Source organism: Lepidochelys olivacea, assembly GCF_965140295.1.
Source record: "Lepidochelys olivacea isolate rLepOli2 genome assembly, chromosome: 13".
NCBI lineage: Eukaryota > Metazoa > Chordata > Testudines > Cheloniidae > Lepidochelys > Lepidochelys olivacea.
The window spans coordinates 3,253,935-3,275,776 of record NC_140423.1 but is presented as its reverse complement, the minus strand read 5'-3'; the positions used below and the strand labels follow the sequence as shown (position 1 = coordinate 3,275,776).

At 52.5% G+C, this 21,842-nt stretch overlaps 1 protein-coding gene across 1 annotated transcript in view; it reads left to right on the top strand.

Annotated features, from left to right (window-relative positions):
• ANGPT4 (angiopoietin 4) overlaps positions 1-21,408 on the top strand; it is a 41,641-nt gene extending 20,233 nt beyond the window's left edge. The window contains exons 2-9 of the mRNA XM_084646140.1: positions 8,384-8,539; positions 9,410-9,531; positions 11,693-11,925; positions 14,233-14,348; positions 14,739-14,840; positions 15,687-15,853; positions 18,500-18,630; positions 20,940-21,408. Coding sequence (XP_084502266.1) covers positions 8,384-8,539; positions 9,410-9,531; positions 11,693-11,925; positions 14,233-14,348; positions 14,739-14,840; positions 15,687-15,853; positions 18,500-18,630; positions 20,940-21,100 — 1,188 coding nt within the window. The 3' untranslated portion in view covers positions 21,101-21,408. The remainder of the gene's footprint in view (positions 1-8,383; positions 8,540-9,409; positions 9,532-11,692; positions 11,926-14,232; positions 14,349-14,738; positions 14,841-15,686; positions 15,854-18,499; positions 18,631-20,939) is intronic.
• Positions 21,409-21,842: the final 434 nt, after the last annotated feature.

Here is a 21,842-nt window from a genome sequence, read left to right as displayed (position 1 = left end):
TCATTAAATGTTTTCCAGACATGGCTCTCCGGCTTCTCTTTGCTCCCTGGCTATAGGAAGCTTCTTCCCCCTTAGAACGTATGCAGCCTGGGGAGGCCTGTCCAAAAGTAGCGGTCCGAGAGGGCGACCCAGTGGCCGGAGTTAACATCGCTCTGGGATTTCAATAGCTTCTCCAAAAACAAAACACCCCTTTGCTCGTGTCCCCAAGCTCCCCCCGCCCCGGGATTCCAACGTCCCCTGCAATGGATGTTTGCAGAGGGATATTTCAGCCCAACAAAGCAGAGAGCTGGGGCGGCTGCCAGCAATATTTCTTCATGTAAAAACAAGTGCAGAGGGCTCAAAACAGAGAAATATTTCCCTCACTGCAGCTGCCATGTCCTCTCCATTCCAGCAAGTGCCGGTGTAGCGTCTGCTACCAACTCCTGACTGGTCCCATCTCTTCCCTTGGGGTAATCCTTCCCCAGGGGAGCCGAGTTCACTTAGCGCCCCCCCCTCTTCCCACTGGCTGGACAGGGACAGGAGATGGCCGGGTGACTTTGCCCAAGATCACACAATGAGTCAGTGGTGTGGACAGGAGGGCTGGTTCTGGGAGAATAAGACCCCATCTTCTGCCACCCAGCTTTTGGCCATTTCCAGACCTGAACTAGAAACAACCCTCTATTAAAGTTCTGTGATTTCACTCCCGGGTTGCAGCCAGGGCTGGAGGCAGAAGTGTTGAAATACTGCAAGCAAGGATACTCTCTCGCTGGTGCTGGGCGACTCACCAGGGCCCATTTTCATGGTCATTCCCAGGCCAATTTTGAGGACTCAAGAAGTCCAGAGAGTTTATCTGAGCACCTGAACTCAGCCTACTAGCAGAGAAAGGACAGATCTCGGTTATGATGCACCATGTAATTCTTCCTAGCTATCTGGCTGGAAAACTAATTAACATAGTCTCTGCCTCCCAGAGTCACCAGGTAGGAGCCGTTCTAAAATCTGGCCCAGACTCTACCAGGATGGAGGGGACTGCTGACTACGCTGCAGGGCTTGTGGTCCAAACATGTTGCACTTCACCCATCAAACTGCAATGACACAGGCAGGATCAGAGCCCCGGGGAAACTCCCACTCAACAAGTCCAGGGGAAATTTTCTAAAGCACAGATGGGAGTTTGGCACCTAACTCCCAGGATTACTATTCTTTATTTTTGGCATTGCCGTAGTGCTCCGGGCCCCGCGGCACCAGGCGCTGCACAAACACAGCCCCTGCCCCAAAGATGATCTAAATAAATCCCATCGACTTTCAATTGATCTCTGCCATTGCTCTGCCATGAGAAGTGTGAACAGGACAAAGTAGGGCTGATCCACCAGCACCCAACTTTCCCCGTGTCCAGCGGACGTCCCTCATGGATGAGGAGGAGGAGCTGGATGAAGCTAAACCCAAGCACAGTGGAGGCTTATGCTAATAGGCAGAGGGGAATATTTAGAAGAGTTTGCTGCCACCAGACTTCCTCCAGCCTAGGTCATCTGTCCCCAAGTTTTCAAAGAATCTTGCAGCATAGGGGTCCCTTTAGGCTCAGGGCTCTCCCATCGCATTGGCTGCCACGTGCTTTCTGCCGTCTTGTGGCTAGCTGGGAGATTGCATGCTGGCCTGTGGGATGATGACCAGGTCTCAGTCAGACACATGTTCATTACTGCCAGGCTTAGGTATTGCAATGCTGTGCAACTTAGCTTTAAAGCATCTGCCTGGAAAGAGCTGCATCTGCTGCAGAATGTGGCAGCTGGTCGCACCCTCGGCAATACGACTGGGCTCCCGAACTTATCTCACCCTTGGAGGAGGTTCACACGGCTGGTTCCCTATTAAACTCCAAGTCAGGTTTCCGTTCTCAGGCCTGATTTTCAAAGCCATCCAGGGACTGGGCTCAGGATACCTAAAGGGCCAGCCCATCTTCCAGAGCCTTGACTGCCCTTAACAGCTCTGCTCTGCAGAACCAATGGGAGATTCCTTCACAATACCCTGAGCCTGCTAGTCCCCCAGGCTATCCTGTCTGTGTGACTTTGCAAATCTGGCTCTCTCCCAAGAGAATTCCCTTTGCCTTTTTCATGAGCTCTGATTCCTTCCACACCAGGGTAGAATTCCCAGCTGTGACCACAGCTGGGTCGAACACATTTCAGGTTTTTCCTTCCCTTTGGCCTCGTAACTTTGTGTATGATGTGTCGCTTCTGATCACGTCCCCGCTCGAAACGTGCACCCTGGAATTCATTTGAATGGAAACCTCATGTGAAATCCTCCTAAGAATAGAAAGCATTCAGGAGAGGCATTTCCCCAACGGATTAGGAAAGAGGAAGTAACATCGGATTTTTATTTGTAGCACAAACTCCAACCTTCTTCCCAGCTTTAAAAAGATCACCACAGAGGAGTGATGCAGGCATCAGAGATGTGGCTGCACCCTCGTTCCTGGCTGGATCGTGTACAGCTGTTCAGTGTAAATGAGCTTCTTTACAAGGGGATTAAGAGATCTGTGACAGTGCTGGCCAACAGACAGACAGCAGGTCAAATATTCAGCATATGAACTTTCCACACTCCCTTCCTCGGCCCACAGCCAGCTAGAGAGCTGGGAATGACTCCGAAACTCACATGGAGATGAACATGTATGGAAACACGTCAAACACGCATGGAGACATGTATATTTCATCCATTCACCGGATGACACACATACATATGTGTGTGCTCAGCATGACGAGCGCCAGCGGTTTATACATGACTGAACTAGAGCGAAATGAACTGGAATGAGGTGCCTTAGCGCTGTCTAGCTTGGGTTTATTCACACTGGTCTAGGGACACCAATCTAGTTAAAAGTCACCCCAGCAAACACTCCAGTTGCCCCAGGGCAGTGTCTCCGCATTAGGGGTTGGCCCAAATATAACAACGCTGCTAACACCGGTGCCAGTTTCCCTGGTCTAGACAACCCCTTGGCTCGTCGAATGGTCTCCCAAGGAAGGTGGTGGAAGTTGATTTGAAAGAACAAGAGGAGACGTTCTGTACGGAATGTCCTGCACTATCCAGAGGTGATCGGGCTGTTTTGTCAGCTCTGAGTTCGTGTTTCCAAAATAGAGTCTGAGGTGGCTAGCTGCTTGATTTGCATATGCAGATAATAAACGAACTTGTCTTCCCAAAGAGGTTTGTAGTTATGTATTGAATGAGTTTCACCACACCCCCTTCTGCAGTAGGTAAACATTATTTCCCCGTCTTAGCAAAATGGCTAAGTGACCCACCCGGGGCCACATGGGAAATCAGTAGCAAAGCCAGGTCTACAGCTCAGGTGGCCCCACACTCAGTTCTGTGTCTCTCCGTCCAGCTGCCATTGTTTGGTGAGGATTCAGGTGCCCAGATTTAGTGTCAGCGTTTGTGACGTTGGCCCAATCAGAGCCTTTCCATTTCCACCTTCCATGTTCCCAGCCCCCGGCCAGCCGTGACTCCTGCCACTGCTCCCACCTCACTGAGACACAAAGCAAAATATCCCGGATGAAACCCTGGCCCCATTGACTCAATGTGGGGGTTGCCACTGACTTCCGTGGGGCCAGGATTTCACTGCAAGTGTTCAGTATCTTCTGTCCGGTGAGGCCAAGGGGTCACTTTAGAGAACTGACATATTTATTTTACATTGGCAAAGACCATCCAGTGCCTGCGGGGCTGATGTCACCTGATCTTGAGTGGCTAAAAAAAGACATTTCCCAGCTGTTCCCAGAGCGATTTCTGTTTGTTTTATTTTCCCCAAATAGATCAGTCACCAGTGAGATGCAAGCCAGTGGCTCCCCTCCTGGAGAGTTGCTGTTCTCCCCTGCACCAGAACCAGGGCTGCAGTGTGCATGCCGCAAAACAGAGCAACCCTCTGGGACTTCGCTCAGTCTAGCTCTCTGTGGCGTGTCACTGGATCCGAGCGCAATAGCGAGGGTCTGCCACTCTGCATCTGCTTAACGGATGGGGGACAGAAAAACTCCCGCCTGAGGGCGGCAGGGTGACTGGAGGGCACTTTGGCCTGCTTGGGGCACATGCTCTGGGAGGAGTGAAGAGAAGAGTGGGGCTGGCTTGATTAAAGAACAGGACAAGAGGGTTGGGGAAATCTAACCGGCAGCTTCTCCCCATTGAGCTGTAGCACAGATTACGCCTGGTCGTGTCTAGATTGGTTTGTCTGGTTTTTCTCTTTAGACTTAACAGCGCCCGGCAAAATGGAGCCCTGATCCCTGACTTAGGACTCTCGGCGCTAGCGTAATACAGATCCCAAATAATTACTAACAGTGATGGCGCTTGTTGCATAGCAGCCAGTTCTGACAGTGCATTATCTACTGACATCCCACATCTGCTGTATCTACTTCCGTGAGATTTTTGAAAGGAACCCAAGGGAATTGGGTCCCCAAATCTCATTGAATTTCAATGGAACGTGGGTACCTAATCCCCTTAGACTACTTTGAAACCCCCAGTGACAGGCATTTTGAATGCACCCCTGGGTGTAGAACTCCCCTCCAGCCCTGGAAACCCTGGCGGGCCAGTCCTCCTGGTGATTTCACAGCACACACTCCGCCGGGTCCTCTCCCGAAGTGACTTTACTAGCATGTCCTCTCTGGTGAGCCACGCCCGGGCAGAGGGGCCTCCCCCTGCTCCTGGCTCAGCCTTTTATCCCAGCTGGTGAGCTGATTACCTCATTAACTCCTTACACCCCCTGCAAGTGACCGTGATCCCCGCTGTCCTTCCAGACCAGTCAGACTGCCCAGCTCCCTTCCACACTAGCCAGACTCAGTGCTGTGCCTGTTGTAAGGGACCAGGCTGCAGGATCCCAAAAGGGGTCTGTTTAGAGCTGCCAACACCACCCTGTCACAGGTGTCTAAGAGCCAAGAATCACTAAAGAGTAGACAGGGAGAGATTGTACCATCCCCTGCCTGTCAGCTCAGCTCCCAGTACTTTGATGTCATAGGTGTCCTTTTCTCATTTCCACTTCTTCTCCTATCTTCTCTTCATCGCCCAGGGCAGAGTGATCAGGGAAGGTTTCTACCAAGAGGTCGCTGGTACATTGCGCAATGAAGATGGGAAAGCCGAGGGTCAATCCCATTTCTTACAGTCTTCCACAATGCAAATAAGTGTACTTGGTGACTCCCTCTCACCTCCAAACGCCTACAGAGAATCTCCTTGAAAAAAAGCCCCAAAATCTCCTTGGTAATTTAAGGCAAAATCCAGCACTTCCGATCAAACTGGAAATGAAAGGGTGAAGAGCAGAGAGAACAGTCTGAACTGCATCTCCAAGCTCCAGCTGCATAATTGTCTTCTCTTGTTCTCAGATCACCAGTGGAGGAGAACAAGCAACATAAACAAAACATGCCACACGCCGCTGGCAGGGAGACAAAAATAAAATATACCAACCTCCTCGCCCTAAATAACGTACGTTTAAATAAAGAGTGTGTCTGGCCCTGGCTGGTTTTCTGGTCATTTAAACCGTGGTGATCCAGGGAGCAGAGCCATGACTGGGTACAAAAGCCAAGGTCTTAGCAAGCACTTCTCTTCCACATGTCTACCATGCGCCATGTTTCAGCAAAGGTCATCGAGGCCCTTGGGTTCAACGTCAGCCACAGTGAGCCCTTCGGCTGGCTTCTCACTGACGCCCCCCCACGCATTATTATTGTTGTTAGCATTTGTATTGCAGGAGTGGCCAGCAGCCCCAACCAAGGTCTGGGCCCCACTGTGGTAGGTGCTATAGAGCTTAAATTCAGCCAGCTTGTCCAGAGCAGAGCTCCAGTAAATATTTTCAAACCCATGGAGCCCCAGCATGCCCTGTGGGGCAGAAGCCCAGAGCCTCGGCACCTCCTGCGGGGCTGAAACCCCAAATCCTGGCGCCTCCCGCGGGCTGAAGCCCCGACTCTCTGGGAAATACTTGGTGAGAATTTACGCCCTGGTGTTGTACATAGACTGAATAAGAGACAAGTCCTTGCCGGCAAAGAGCTCAGACTCTACATACACGAGGCGGATGAAGTGTGGGTGGTGCAGCAGAGACCCATTCGGTACGTCTACACAGCAAGTCTCAGAGCCCGGGTCGCCAGACTTGGTCTCCCGCACTACCATCAGCTGTGTAATGTTACGGCTCTGACGCCCGGGGAGGGAGGGGGGCTCCAGACCCCAAGCTGCAACATCCACACCACTGTCTTTAGTGCAGTAGCCCAAGCCTGTCGACCCAGGCTCTAAGACTCCTTACTGCTGGCTGTGTAGACGGACCTACAGGGGGAAGAGACTTGTCCGAGGTCAGCCAGGATAGAACCCAGATCTGAGTCCCACGCCAGTGCCCGAGCCACTAGCCCAAGCTGCTTCTCTGTCCACACACGTGAACACCAGTGGGAGCATCTCCGCAGAACTAAGCCAGCAGAGTTGTTCCTGTCGGAGCTGGGCACAGTCAGCAAAAGACAAAAGCAAAAGGGTGGGAGGTGAAATTCTGGAGCTTCTGCTCATCTGTGCCTGGAGAAGCCGCCTTTTATTTTAATGTTGTGCGACCCCCTGTTCTCCCAGCTCTCTTCAGGAACACTCTCTACCTGCAGACATTTGGTTTAACACACACATGCGGAGGCATGCCGGGAGCCCAGTCCACGCTATTCCCGAGTGATTGGCGCAGTCCTGCTGTGAGTCAGACCCATTCCCCTGCAGCAGGAAGCTGTGCTTTAAAATTGGATCTCTCTCTTTTCTCTCTCTCTCTCTCTCTCACACGCAGGCTGGATTGTTTTTAAAAACTTGGTGGTGGGAGAGGAAGGGGAATCACTGAAATATCATTAGACAACCTGGAAATAAACCCTTCTCCCAGGGACCGTATTGAAAAGATAAAATAATGAAACAAGCAAGACATATAGGGAAAGGCCATAAATTCACGAAATCCGGGTGTGGAGACTGCTGATGGAGCAGCACGGGAGCCTTGAGGACTGAAATCCCTGCCCAGCCCGCAAGAGACAATGGCCCTTCCTCGGTAGTCGGTGAAGTGGTGCCTCCGTATGGCCGACCCCAAATGTTCAAATATCATGAGTCAGCCCCCCCGCCCCCGAATCATGAGAGTTAAAACATCGTCCATTTGGTGAGCTCTGTCTGTCTTCTGGCCTTTGCAGCGCTAGGGTTCCTGTTTCCCAGCGCAGCTCTGCAAGCTCAGCTCTCTCTCAGCCTGGCCAAGCAAGCCTGTCATTTACAGGGGGGCCAAATATGAACTGCTTTGGAGAGCCCAGAATCACTGCAGGTGGCTACCCAGGCCTTGGTCTAAAGGTCTTGTGAACGCAGATCCAGCTCTCTTTCCAAGAACCCCTGGGGATGCATTTGCATAAGTGGACTTTTGTTTTCAACTCATCTTTCTGAATTGCCCCACTCGAGATGGGGAGCCTCTGGCTCCAGCCGCCCCGAGAAGCAGGGACGCCGTGCCGTGAGTCTGCCGTAGTAGCAGGACTCTGCACCAGCATCACACGATGCCAGGATGGGGCAAGGGAGAGCCCAAGGAATCTGACATCTCCTGGAGAATGCCATTGCTGGTATGCTTCCAGCTTTCCACAGGCTTGTCGATGCTGGGCCGGGGCCCCAGCTAGTGCAAATCAGCATAAGCTCAGCTGTGTGGATTTCAGTGGAGCTGGGCTGAGGAGGGTCTGCCCCACGTGAGTTTCACGTGCATCACATTGGTTTGTGGGGGCCTGAGCTACAGATTTGCCGAGTGCCCACAGTGCCAGATGAAGCCAAGGACGGCCCCAGGCCCTCAGCACATCTGATCCTGCATCCATCGAACCCCGTTACCGATGTTCCAAAGGCATGGAAGAGCAGAGCCTTCCAGTGTGTCACTCGGCTAATGCAGAGTGTGAGCACGGGCGGGAGGGGGATAGATCTGCGATCACAAGTGCACATTCCCTCATTAGTGCAGAGAAGGGGCCCTTCTTCATCACTCCGATTAGTGAGGGGAGCAGGGCAGAGAGAGGTTTTAAGGACACAGCAAGTCTCCAACAATTCCTGAGCCAGAGAATCTTGGTGAGATTAATTTCTCCAAGGGGACCTCCTCATGCCAGTAGGCCAGGCTGCGGCCAGGACACACTGTCCTCCTGATAAACATCAAAGGGCAAAGTGAGTTTATGCCAGGGTGAAACGCTTGCAACAGCCCCATGTTCTCTCCTCCCCAAGCCACCATTCTGACCAGTAACACCAGGGCTGGCTTAACACCAGCTGAACGGCAGGGAGTCGAAGGTGTTTCACCGGAGACAGGGCTGGGAGTGATTTCACCAGAGGGAGGGAAACATTGCTGCCATAGAATGAAGAGAGGGAGTGTCTGTGGCAGGCTGGGCTGGGGATAAGGAGAGCTGTGATACCATGTAATAATAACAGACTGCTTCCCCTCCCTCCCCTGATCTAGCTGGAGAGCTACGTGCAGATGAATGTGAGGTCTGAGATGGTCCGGATCCAGCAGAATGTCGCTCAGAACCAAACAGCCGCCATGCTGGAGATCGGTACCAACCTCTTGAACCAAACGGCGGAGCAGAGCAGGAAATTGACGGTTGTGGAAGCACAGGTACAGCAGGAGTATTCTGGGAAACAGCTGGTACCAGATACACACATGGCTGCCCTGAGGGAGACACGGGGCCTGGCTCTAATCCAGCTCTGCCACTGACTCCCTGCGTGATCGTCCTTGGGCAGATCACGTCACCTCTTGCCTCAGTTTCCCTACCTGTAAAAGGGGGATGATATGTCCCCAGTCTTCCAAAGGAGTTGCAAGGCTTAGTTCAGTCACATTTGTAAAGAGCTTTGAGCTGCTTAGATAAAGGGTGGGGGTGAAGTGAAAGCCATTTTATGTGGCTCCCAGACTTTCGCGTGGCTCCCATCTGCAGCGTGCAGGATTCGGATGGCCAGTGGGGCAGATCAGTCACAAAGAACTCATGGCTCACGTGCCTTATGGGTGGGCTGCGATTTCTAAAGGGATTTGGCTGCTCAATCCCCATGAAAATTAATGAGAAGGGAACACCCAAAGCCCCCCACAGGGCTCTGACAGTCCCACTCATGGAGCCGATGTGGTTCATGTAAAAGAAGCAGAGACCATGGGTTTTGAGTGCAAAGTTTTTAGGCTAGCGTGACCAACAGGGATCACATAATTCATCCAATCAACCTCTGCTCCCTATTACTCCTTTGGCCCGCTGTGTTGGAAAGACCAGGATATGCTCTCCTCCACTGCGGCCAATATGCATGATATGACATTCTATTGGCTTGAATGGATGCTCCACCTAAACTGGTTTCCCTTGGAGCTGGTGTAGTGCATCAGTGGTGAAATATCATACCAGGGCTGGTAACGCTGCTGAAAAACCAGGGGAGGTTAAAGTGGGAGGGAGCATTTGGGAGATAGAAGAGGGATCCCACTAATTATTCTTCCCAACTGCTCCTCGGAAAGGTTCTGAACCAAACCGCTCGAATCGAGATCCAGCTGCTGGAGAATTCCCTGTCCACCAACAAGCTGGAGAAGCAGCTGCTGCTGCAGACGAATGAAATTCACAAGCTGCAGAACATGAACAAGTATGGTTCTCAGCCTCAGGACCACTGAGGTTTCACTTTGGTTCCCTTGACCGACTCTTGTCTCTTTAAGATGTTTAAAAGGACGGTGAGGAAGGAGGGTCTTTTAATCAGCAGCAGCTCTCAGGGGTAAACGCTGACATTTTATGGTGACCTCTGTCAGGGTACAATTATTTTCAGGACCGTGTGGGAACCTGCCCCAGACGGCTACCGTGTCCCAGTACCTCATGCAGTTCCTGTTGGTTTGTATCCCTCTTCCCCTGCTCAGGGTCCTGCCCCACCGTGGCACCTTGTGTGCTCCATAAGCTCCCATGTTCTGACTCCCGGGTGACGTCAGTGCTTCTTTGCTTCCCCCGGGCTGGAAAATGCAATGATTTCACGTGTTATGTGCCTCGCTCCCTGCTCTCGGCTTTGGGTTTGTGGAATGTTTGCTCTCGGCTCGCTCCCGGACAGTCTCACTGGGTGGGCTCGGCGCCAGGGCGGCTGCTAAAGGGGGGCCGCTCAGCATTTGCCGTCCTGGGTGGAGCTGTCTAATCTGCATCTGCTGCGGCCGCCGAGTCCCTGCCAGAACCACCGAGCTCCAGAGCTGGTAGAGCTGCGGGTCACTGTTGTCTCCTTTCCGTATGAGAAAGGCCCAGCTGTTGTCAGGACTTAATCCCTGTCCTGGAGCTGGGGGTAGGTGGGTCTATCGTCCCCCTGGCCCGAATCACCAATGAACACGGATGAGAAGTGGGGGGGCTGGTGGCACTAACAAGATCACTAGAGGGGAGATTTGCAAGATAAGTGAGCGTTAGGCACGCATTTCCCAGGCACTTCCAATGGGAGTCGGGCCCCACTGCCCTTTGGGCCTTTGAAAAACTGCCCCGAACAGAATAGCTATCCCAGAGCGGGGCAGGGCGAGGCCAGGCAGAAGGACAGAAGCTTCTTACGGATTCCCAGAGGCAGCCTGAGTGGGTTCTAGCCGTATTCCCGGCTTTAAGGGTAGCAAATATCACAGGAATGGGGAATAGCTTTAAAACCAGAACGAACTTTTAAAATGCACCCACTGCGCATGTTATTAAACAAGCCACATGCTGGCCAGCTCCCTGGGCTGCACCGCTGCTCCATTCTGAACCCTGCGGAAAATGACCTGTCGGTCCAGGGTTTTGTACTTTGTTCATCACCTCTGGCAGGTTGATCTGAATAGTTTGAATCCTGACGTAAATAAAATGAGTCACCAAGACGGATTAATACACGTGAGCTAGTCTGTCCACTGCTCCTCGGTGGTACCTTTCCATTGTCAAAGCAGCAGGCAGAGATTTCGGGGCAGGAGCCCTGTGAATCAGACCGTGATCTGGGGCTACAACAGCAAGTCCCCTGTCAGAGATTAGCCCTTTCACTCTGCTGGCATTTTAAAGACTGCTCACATCCTGCAGCCGCTTTGTCAGTCAGGTAACATGATGTGAGATAGGATGATATGTGATCGTTCTCTGCACAAGCTAATGAGCAAGGATTAGAGACACATTTTTTGACATGACCAGCAAAAACCGCACATGCAAGTGGACCTTTAGCCATGCCTATTAGCTAGCTGGACACTCATCTACCAGATTTTGAGGGTGCAAATCTCTATTTGCATGGACAACATAGCTCTGGGAAGCCAGAGCACTAACTCCTGGATGCTCTATTTTACAAATGCGACATTGGAGCTTTTGCCTGGGCTAGAGAAAGTTCAGCGGCTATTTCCATGTCCACCCAACCCATGGAGCTCGGGAGCTCTCTTTAGTAGCACAGGCTCAGTTCAGTGCTCTCTCTCGGCTGCTTTACCGTAGAAAGATTTGCATCTAGGAAGAGGGAGGCACTTGACTGAGTTAAGTGGGAGATCAGGAATGGTTTCACGGGATGAAGAACTGTCTCCAGCTCTCAGGATAAAGCAGCCCCCCCCGGTCATGCTCATGAAAGACCAGCATAGCCTCTGGGGGGGCCCGCAAACCACACAGAGAACCTCAGTAACCGCTTGAGCCAAAATCCTTTGAAGTCAGTGAAAAGCCTCCTATGAATGTCAGTGGGCTCTAGCAGCTGTCTGACTGTTAACCTTGGTGTTGTGTGGCTCGTGCGGACCCCCAGGGGGAGAAGATTCCCCCGGGCAAGCACCTCACCCTTCCTCTCTTGGCCTGTCCCTTTGCAGTATCCTAGAGACACGGGTGCTGGAGATGGAGACCAAGCACCAGGCAGAGCTGGAAGGGATCCGCACAGAGAAGGAGAAGCTGCAGCGCCTAGTCAGCCACCAGAGCCACACGATCGAGGACCTGGAGAAGTCCCTCCATGCTGCCAACAGCAACACCAGCTCACTCCAGCGGCAGCAGCTGGAGCTCCTCGAGTCAGTCCAGAGCCTGGTCCAGCTGGTCTCGCAGGGCAAAGGTGAGCTCATCCCACAGGAGAGCCCTGGGCTTGCCAGAGCTGCACACCAGGGTGTCACTGACTGGGGAAGAGAGCACGTCCCGGATTCTGTGGGCGACTGACGCTCCTTGGAACTCCCCGCTGATAACGGCCCCATTCCCTGTCAGTAGGAGCTATAATAGAGTGCAAACTTCCCCACACTAGCGTCCTGTGTTAGCTGGACCCCTGCCCTGTGATGTTCCTCTGACCAGTGCCCTGTTCATGCAGCAGCAGTGTGATCTTCCTCCCAGCAGTGCCCGGAGTGCCAGTAGAAATGACGGATAGACCTCTCGATTCACATTGCTTAGCGACAGTAGGTGTTCAGAGAAGCTGGGTTAGAAAACTGGAAAATGTCCTCTCTCTGCTACCACTGCTCCTGCCTTCCTCGGCATTCCGTCTGTCCAGCACCACCTTCTGCCTGGTCTCAGAACAATGCATGCCAGGCAGCGGCTGATGGGAAAGCCAGGGACCAAGGTTTTGGCCCATCCCATGACAGCAGGGCAAGCAAGCTGAGATGCTCAGATTTAAACCTGAATCTAGATCCCAACTTCGCCAGAGTTAGGGGCCCTCTCTAATAATTACTGCTGGTCAATCTATAGTAGGATTACATTAGAAGTGCGGTAGATTTCAATCAATCAATCGCTAGATTAGACAGACAGACAGAAGAAACTGCTCTGAACTGTCAGGGTTTGCTTTAAATATGTCCGCAAGCGCCACAGAGCAATCCAGTGCCCAAGATTCCAAGGGTGAAAAGTTTTTGCACTAAGCCATCTTGTTCTGTGTAGTCCCTTTCCCACCCACGTTAAATCCTCAAGGTTTAGTCTGGGGATCTGTGACCCCGAGGTGGCACAGACATTGTGCTCACACAGACGTACAAAGAGACCACGAAAGAAAGAAAGATAATCAATTAGAACCCACAAACATCTAACCCAAGAAGAAAAGAGCAACAAAGATGCAGGGCCCAACCAGAGCAAATCCACAGTGCTCGGAGATACAGAGGCCCAATTCTCACTTACACCAGGGCTCCTTTCCCTAACTCTGGCATCATGTAAGCACGCTCAATTTAAGGCCATGAACTTTCCTTCTAACACGCTTGCTTTGACACTTCTTTTATCTGGTCTCCAAGAGCCTGCTCCTCCACGATGCTCAGCACCCCGGAGAGATCCTGCATACACTCAGCACCTGCTGCCCGTGGCAGGAGCTGAGGGCCCTCTGCATCTTGCAGGATCGAACCCCGAGACACTTGTAGCTCCTGCTCCCTTTGAAGTGAGTCAGTAAAACTTGCACCAATGGGCTTCAGTGTTTTGACGGAGTCACAGCCAAGAAGCTAATGCCATCATTGTAAATAAGATGGTTTTTACGGGGAAAGGGCTGTTAAGATTTCATCCTGTTTATTTTTGAAGCACACTGACTTTTCCTGAGATGGAGCCAGGCAATCAAACTACACTTTCTATTTTCCAGTCATTACAAGAGAAATAGCTCCACGTTATCTCGGCTCCCACGGGAGGGACGGGTGCCTAAGGCTCGAAGAGAACAGAGTCTGACTCCAGCCCTTGTCTTGGCCGAGGAGTTGGCACAGCAGAGGAACGCAGCTCAGAGTCTGCCTGCTGCAAGCACGGAGACGGAGGCTAGGACGGCAGCATCTGCTTGTTGCTCTGATGCCTCCCAGCCAGACCCCACTGATGCCCATCATAGGGCAGCAGAGGATAGCACCTTAGCTGCAATGGAACGCAGGGCGGAGGTTCTTTCTCTTGACCTTCGACCTCCCTGTGTTTAGACAGCACCTTTGAATCGTTCTTCCTGAAGCTGGTTTTCAGTTGCACCTGGCTGAGGCCTGATTCCCCCTTGTGCTGTCAAATGCCACCAGTCGGATTTGGAAGCATCTTTCCCCTAGTGCAAATGGCTACACAGGGCACAAGGCTATGGGGGATGAAGCCATCGGCTTCTTGTGTATTCTAACCCCTATCCTTCCCCTGTGTCGGATCTTGCCCCTTGCTTCTTTTTAAAGGTGTTTTTACTCTTGGAGCAGCTGTATGGTGACAAAGAAGGTTTGGGTTGTAACTGTGAGGGGCCCGGGAGGCTTTGAAAAGGCGATTAATAGAGACTATTGATGACAAATTATTAACATACAAATAAAAGAACCATCTGGGGTGTTCCTAGCTCCTGGGCTTGTGCTCAGGCCATCAAATAGACAGAATCCCTCTCGCTCTGTTCCTTACCCTAAGTCCCGGAGATAAGAACCCATCACGGATGCTTGCAGGTCACTGCTGCTTTTGTTTGCCTTGCCAGCTCCCCTCGCGAAGGAAGAGCAGGTGTCCCAGGACTGTGCTCAGACCCGCCGAGCCGGGTTTAACGCCAGCGGGGTTTACACCCTCCACATCGCCAACATGACGGAACCCAGGAAGGTTAGTGACAGGCTCAGGACAGGGCACAGGCCTTGCACTGAATGGAGTTTAGCGCCCAAGAACGAGTAAGATGGGCCCTATCAAAGGCAAGTCTGCCAATCTTCCCTACCTGCTGCCATGCCAATGCACCTCAGGCCTCTCCCATGCCAGCCCTCATGTGTCAGTAGTGGGGCTCCCCAAAGCAATGCCACTTCTTGGTCCCCACAAAGTCTGCTCAATGCATCTCAGTCCCGACTTGCAAAACACCCTGTCAATGGGAGCTGGCTCCCACCACGCCGTAGCCACAAGACCTGTGTTGACCTGACTTCTTCCCTGCACAGTACAACCGGTCTGTGCTACTCCACCCCGGGATCCCTCCCCTGCAGCACTGGCTGTTTGCATCCTCTGCAGGTCTTCTGCGATATGGAAACAGATAGAGGCGGGTGGACCGTGATACAGCGCCGAGCCAATGGCAGCATGAATTTCCAGAGGAAGTGGAAAGAATACAAACAGGTCTGACCTCATTCCTGCCTCCTTCCCCCAGACTTGTTCAATAACTGACCCACGGACAACCCTGGGGGCAGAGGGTGGGTTGTGCAGAGACGGGACACTTGTACGTCAGGCATGCACTGGGTGGAACTAAAGAGCTCCCTTCTGCTTAGGCAAGAAAAGACCCAGTGGGAAGAAAACCTAACAGGGTACCCAATTAGGCAATGCAATACACTCCCGGGAAAGCAGCCTCACCACTGAGCACATGCACAAGGAGAGGACACAAGACAGTAGCTGAGACTGATGTTGCAGGGCATAGTTCTGCAGACGGCAGGGGGACAGGCTCCATGACCCATGTCAGGTCTCATGGATCTGCCGTCTAGAGTCCACAGAGCTATAACAGGAAAGGACCACAGACCTCGGGGGGTTGGGAGGGGGTGTTGGAGATAAGACTCCCAGGGCCAGACAGAGAAGAGCTGGTGGGCAGAGGTGAATGAAAATTGCTGGCTGCCAGGGTAACAGGAGAGAGAAGACTCCGGCTCTAGACAGGATGACAGAGATGAATTTTGCAAACATGTCAAGGTTTTCCCATTTCCCCCCTGAATTCGGAAATTTCATCAAAACGTTGAAATTTGAAACATTTCTCCCAGCTCCATCCTGGATTAGCAGGGGTAGATAAACAGGCTAGCTACCCCCATGCAGCCCTGTGACTTCACTGGGGACGCAGGGCTGTAACCAAGGGCAGAATTTGCTCCGGTATTTCTAAAGCTGATGGAGTTTTGCCACCTCCCTTTGCTGACCATAACGGACATTGCATAGCCCAGGGACACAGTCTAAATCCTCCCCACCGTTGGCTCTCCTCCTCCACAGGGCTTTGGAGACCCTGCCGGGGAGTACTGGCTGGGGAACGAAGCTGTGCATCTCCTGACAAGCCAGGCTTCCTACTCGCTGAGAGTGGAGCTCCTGGACTGGGAAGGAAACCAGGCCTACGCCCATTATGAGACATTCCAGCTGGGCAGCGAGCGTCATCTTTACAGGTGGGATATAGACTGACCAGTGAAATGCTCCCTTGGGTCTTTCTTCAAACCCCACTTAGACAAGGAAACTCCCCCAGTGCCATGCAGGGATCGATGTGAATCCTACTGAAGCCAAAATCACAGCACCAGCTGGTGGGCCCCCAACGTTTGTGGAAGAGGCCGAGCTAGACAGCGCAGCTGGGGAAGGAACCAGTACATTGGGAGCGATGTTTCTAGGGTTTTGCATTTCACCCTCTTTACCAAGCTGTTCATCTCAGCAGCCTCTGAATCACAGTGGCCTGCAGAATGAAATTTTGTGCGTTCCTGGTATTTTGTCAATTTGTGGCAATTTTGCAGTGATTTTTCAGTGTGAACTTTGTGGTCAGACGTGTTGCTTCATTGTCCTTTTTTCTCCTCTTGGAAGCCAAAATAAATTTTCTGGAAGGAAAAAAAATGCATAAAATTGCATTAGGAAAAAGGATTTCTTTTTCTTGCTTTTTTGCACACACCGAGGCCTGGGCTGGGTGTGCACTTAGTTGCACATGTACTTTTCCAGGTGTAATTGTGGCCACAACTTGCACAGCTGCGTTTTAGAGTTCAATCCTGCAAGGTGCTGAGCACTCCTGTGAGGTGCTGAGTACCTAAAACTCCCACGGGCTTCAACGGAGGTCAAAGTGCTCGGAGCCCCTCACAGGATCAAGCAACAAGCTACTGTTTGCATAAGCAGCATTTCAGATTTGTGCACGCAGCTGTGGTCACTGCGCTCACAAAAAAGAACAAATGATTGTGCAAAACTAAGAGGCCTCACTGCAAAAAAATCTAACGAAAGCAAGAAATCAAGCTCTACTACTTTCTCTGAAATACAACTGACGTATCCAGCTGCTGTATCCGGAACCGTTACCAAGTCATGAAACAACGGCAACCTTTAAAGCTCAGCTTATAAATCAATACAGTGCTGAGGCTTTGTGGGTTTTCACTGAAGCGTTGTGGGGAAAGCGAAGTGAGAAAGAGAGCAGGTGCCCTTCGAAGGTCCTGGTGGGGAGCTGACCAACTCTGGGAGGCTCATTCTTCCCTCCCTGTCTAGGGGAAACTGAGGACAAGCCCCTGGCTGCCTCTCTCCAAACCCCCTATTATGAAAATGGCCCCAGCAGAACAGTAAAGCTTCAGTAAGTCTGAAGATGAGACACAAATCCAGCTAGCCCAGACCCTGCTCAAGAGGGCCTCCTGGTCTATGGTTTGGTTCTGGGGATCCCTGCTTCAGAGCTGAGCCCTGACTGGATCCTAACCTCCCTCAAAATTTGACCTTACCTAGTGTAACTGCAGCTCATACTCCTAGTCAGGTAGCTAAGCCTTTAATTGTCCCAGTAATATCCAGCTACAAGGAGGGATAGGGTGGCCCCAGGTTATGCAGCTCTGGCCATGGGTGGTTCCATCGGGGTACACGGGTCACAGCTCAGGCACTTTCCAAACACAATCGACTAAAGACACAGAACGGGGGGAGGGGACCAGTTTGTGGGGATTGTATGTGCCCATTAGCTCTCTTCCTCTGTAACGGACGCTGTCTCCACTTCTGCAACCCTTCAGCAGCCGAGGATAATCGCTTGAGCTTGCCCGTTAGAACAGCGAAGCTTGGCGATGCTAGAACGCCGGTCACCAGAGGGGTCAAAGGCCGGGGGGCAAGGCAGCTGAGCGATGCAGAATGCAGAGGGATTGCTTTGCCCACCGTCAAACCCCACCCCAGAAACCCTGCGCTGCAGGTTAGGACCGGGAGCGAAGACGACTATGCCTAAATTCCAAGGCCAGAAGGGGACGCTGTGATCATCTCCTCTGCCCTCCTGCATAACACAGGCCAGGCACCATCCCCACAATCGCTCCCAGAGCAGAGCTTGCAGAAACACATCCCAGCTGCCAGGGACAGAGAATCCACCACCCCGCTTGGTCAAGTGCTCCAACGGTTCATTAACATCACAGGTAAAAACTAGCCAGCTGAAGCTGCAGGAGCAGGGAGTCACAAGGCAGAGCACAGTAATCTCGGCTGAAAGTCGGCCAGGAGACCAGTATTAAAAGCACCATTAAAAGTATCACCGTATCTTCAGGCCTCAGTCCTGCCAGGCGCCCTGCTCTCTGGCCCTGCCCCAGCAAGACACTAACATACACGCTTCACTTTAAAAAGCGTGTGGTCCCGTTGGAGCCGCTCCTGTGCTTCAGTGTTTGGCTGGACTGGGGCCAGAGCACCTTGCGGGACTCATGGGACTCTGTGTAGGACAGAAGGGCCACAAGTGGGGAGGCCCTCTCGGTGCCAGCCCAGGCGAGTGCGGGGAACCAAGTCGTCAGCGCTGCTGCAGACAGCACCCCGGCCTTCCAGCCAGCTTAGCTCCTGAGCTCTGGCAGCACCACCCGATCTGGCGGCCGGCTGGAGCCTGCGAGGGTTTAGAACATTTGGATCGCTGGGCGCTGCTGATAAACTCTGGGATGGGATTGCTCCCTTATCTGCCTCTGCTTGTTGTTATCTGCAAGGACACAGGGGAACGTTTTCTTAAATAAACCCCAGGAAACGCTGACAGGAGTTTGAAAAGTAATTCTCGTGCTCTGCCTCATTTTCTCCTCTTCCTCCTCCTCTCCTCTTTCTGCCCCCTGTCTCGCCCTCTCTCTGCTTTGGTCCTCCAGGATCTCCCTGAAGGGCTACAGCGGCACCGCTGGGCAGCAGAGTGGGATGGTCCTCCAGGGAACCAACTTCAGCACCCGCGACTCGGATAACGACAACTGCCTCTGCAAGTGCGCCCAGATGCTTTCGGGAGGTGGGTGCAGCGGGCTCTCGGTGCAGGGGGGCCGGGGACCAGCCTTCCCCACGTGCCCTGTTTGCTGTGGTGGACAGATGGGGGCAGGGTATAGAGCAACTGAGGCTGAATTCTTGGGAATGCTCCATTCTCAGTGAATCTCATTGTCTAGTGTTCTCAGAAATACACCACAGTGATGAGGAAGGGAGGGATGTAGACAGACAGACGGACGTCTGAGCGAGAGCTCTCCCTTGTCTCTCTTCACCCAATTTTCCTAGACATGCACAGAGCCCAAGAGTCTGATCGCCTGCTGCAGCCAAGGGTCGGATGTTGTCACACTCTGTTCTAGTCAGGTTCTTACGCTGGGCCTCTCTCCATAGTATCTGAGAACCTTCCAGAGGTGGCTTAAGAGACGTGACTAGTGTCTGCCTCGTGCCAATCTCTCTTCCCTCCCAGCAGGGGACCCCAGCTTTGGGCTTGTGCTTTCTACGGGCAGTCGAAGGCTGTAGTTGTTTGCATTCCCCACCTGGCTTTATGCAGGGCTGCCAAGTCACCCACATTTGGAGAGGGACACCCACAAACTCCCTGTCGCCCAACTAACCTCCAAAATGCTGCCATCCACCCCGGGTGCCAGGGCAGCCCTGTCCCAAGATGACTTTCAGGAGCAGAAATGGCAAGGAAGCAGAGGGGAGAGAAATAAGAGGGGAAAGATCAGAACGGGGAGAGACCAGGACAGAAGGCTGGTGAGCAAGGAGGGCATGCCAAAACAGGGAGAGAGGAAGAGCATCCTTCTGTCCCACCAGGTCCCCCCCTGCACCCCCATACAACCAGCTCTCCCCCACGTTGCAGCGGCAAATACCTGTGGCCTTGGGCCAGCAGATCTATATCAGACACATGCCCAGGCCTTGCTGCAACAGTGGGACTAGGAATAACGAGAGAGAGAGAGAGAGGCTCGATGCTTCTGGCCAACTGGCAACTCTTCAAGCAAAGGAGTGCCGGACTCAAGGCAGCCGTCTGTGCCGGGATGGGGAGGGGATCCCGGATCAGGGGATTAGCTCGGATCGTTTCAGCCAGGGGTTCGATTATCCGGATCCGAGTTAGTTTGTCTGGGGTTATTACTAAAGCCAGGAGCAGAGCTGGGGCCCTTGAAATGAGCCCAAGGAATTGGTTTGGATGGATATGTACGTGCCTGTCCAATGGTGGAGCCTGGAATCCCCACCAGGCGGGGCGCGGAAAATCCACACGTTTCAGAATGTTCTCCATGGTCCAGATCCTGAGCTGGTGTAAATCAGCAGAGCCCCATTGGCTGCATTAGACTTACAGCAGCGGAGGATCTGGCCCTTTGTCTCCTGCTCCTCTCTCGGGCGGGCCCTGAATTCTCTGTTGACGATGGAGATGGGCCAGAACCTGGACCTCCTGCTCCAACCAGACTTGCCCTGGCACAGCAACAGCACAATAAGAGCCCATGTCTGAACAATCTCAAAGCCAGAATAATCCCACCAGGATCATAATGTCCTGGTGCCGGGCGGTTCTCTGAAGGTCATTCCCCTTATGATGCAAGAACACGCATAATCACAGCCATGAGGCATAATCTTCCCGGGCCAGGAAAAATGTACTGATTACTACACCCTTGAACTGCTGGAACATGGTCCAGGATCCCCCAAGGGTTGGCATCCACAGGGCGAGGTTATCCACACTTTGCCAGTGATAGGATACTGGCCGGGACAACCCTGTCCTTTCAGTGCTAAGACTTTCTTTTTGTACAGGAGCTCCTGATACCTGGGGTTCTCACATTTGCATTGCTCCTGTCCCTGTGTGTGTACAGCACCCAAGCCCAGGGGTTGCGATCTCAGCCGCGGCCTGTAATTCACACAGGGCTTCACCCTGCTCCACAGAAGCCAGCGGGAGCAGGGTCGAGTTGCCAGTCACCCGGTTCGAGGAACGGCAAAGCTGGCTTTAGTGCAGGCAGGAGAACTCAGGGCTGGGTTTCTTTTTTTTCCACTTTCTTATGGTTTGATTTTTGAAAAACTCTTTCCAATGTCAAGAAACATTTTTTTTCCTAAAATCACCTGGTTCTTTTTGACTAATTTAATTGGAAAAGTCTCCATGGTTGTGTATTCTAACCAGGCGGAAGTCTGTGCCTTTTGTTTTACACTATTCACGCCTCGCGACTAGGCCTACTGGGGTAATGACAGCCAGGCTTGCTCCCAAGAACAAGCCTTTGGCTAGAACCAAACTGAACTCAGAGCCCAGAAGTTTCATGCTCTGTCTGAAGTCCAAACTCGGTCTGGCGAGTTCTCTAACCTTTCCCTTCTATGTCCCCCACTCAGGTTGGTGGTTTGACGCCTGTGGTCTGTCGAACCTGAACGGCATCTATTATCCTGCCAAGCACAATGTCCGGAAGCTCAACGGGATCAGATGGCACTATTTCCAGGGGCCCAGCTATTCTCTAAAAGGCACACGCATGATGATAAGACCTTCAGACTTCTAGCGCCCCAGAGCGGGGTGGGGCAGAGGGCAAGCCAGGCTCCAGGCCTCAGAACTGGCAGGCAACAATCCATCATGGAACTGGTAGGACCATTAGACCAGCAACAGATGGCAAAGGAACAGGGACACATCCTAGCAGGAGCAGGGTCTTGTAACCCAGTGCCTGGGGCTACAGCGCAAGGGAAAGGAGGAAGACCTGGAGCTAAGCGGAGAGATGACTCTGGGCCTGGACTCTTGGGCCTCCAAGGAGGAGGAGAAGAAAGAAAAATCAGAAAAAAACATCTAAAAACTAAACCGTCCCATTGGTGTGAATTACGAGTATTGGGCTTCTGTTTCGGACCAGTTTGATTCTTTTCTATGTTGTATCATCTTCAGGGAAATCATCCAGACCACAAAGGGAGCCTGCTGCACCCAGGGCCAGTGGCTGAGAAAGACCTTCCGAGCAGCAGCTAGGAATAGTGTGGCGCATACAGAGTTTTTGCAGTGGGGTCTGGTTTTAATTGGTTTTAGCGTGTTTCCAGGAAACACTCCACCCTTTTCCTTCCTTGTTTTCCCCTGCTTCTGAACTGACACATGGCCACCCGGCTCCTGAAGGCACGCTCCTGTCTGCAGAAGCTGGCTGACGAGGAGAGAGCAGGCTGGTGAGATAGCCCTGTGAGCATCTGGATATTAGGAAACACTATTTCACTAGGAGGGTGGTGAAGCACTGGAATGGGTTCTCTAGGAAGGTGGTGGAATCTCCATCT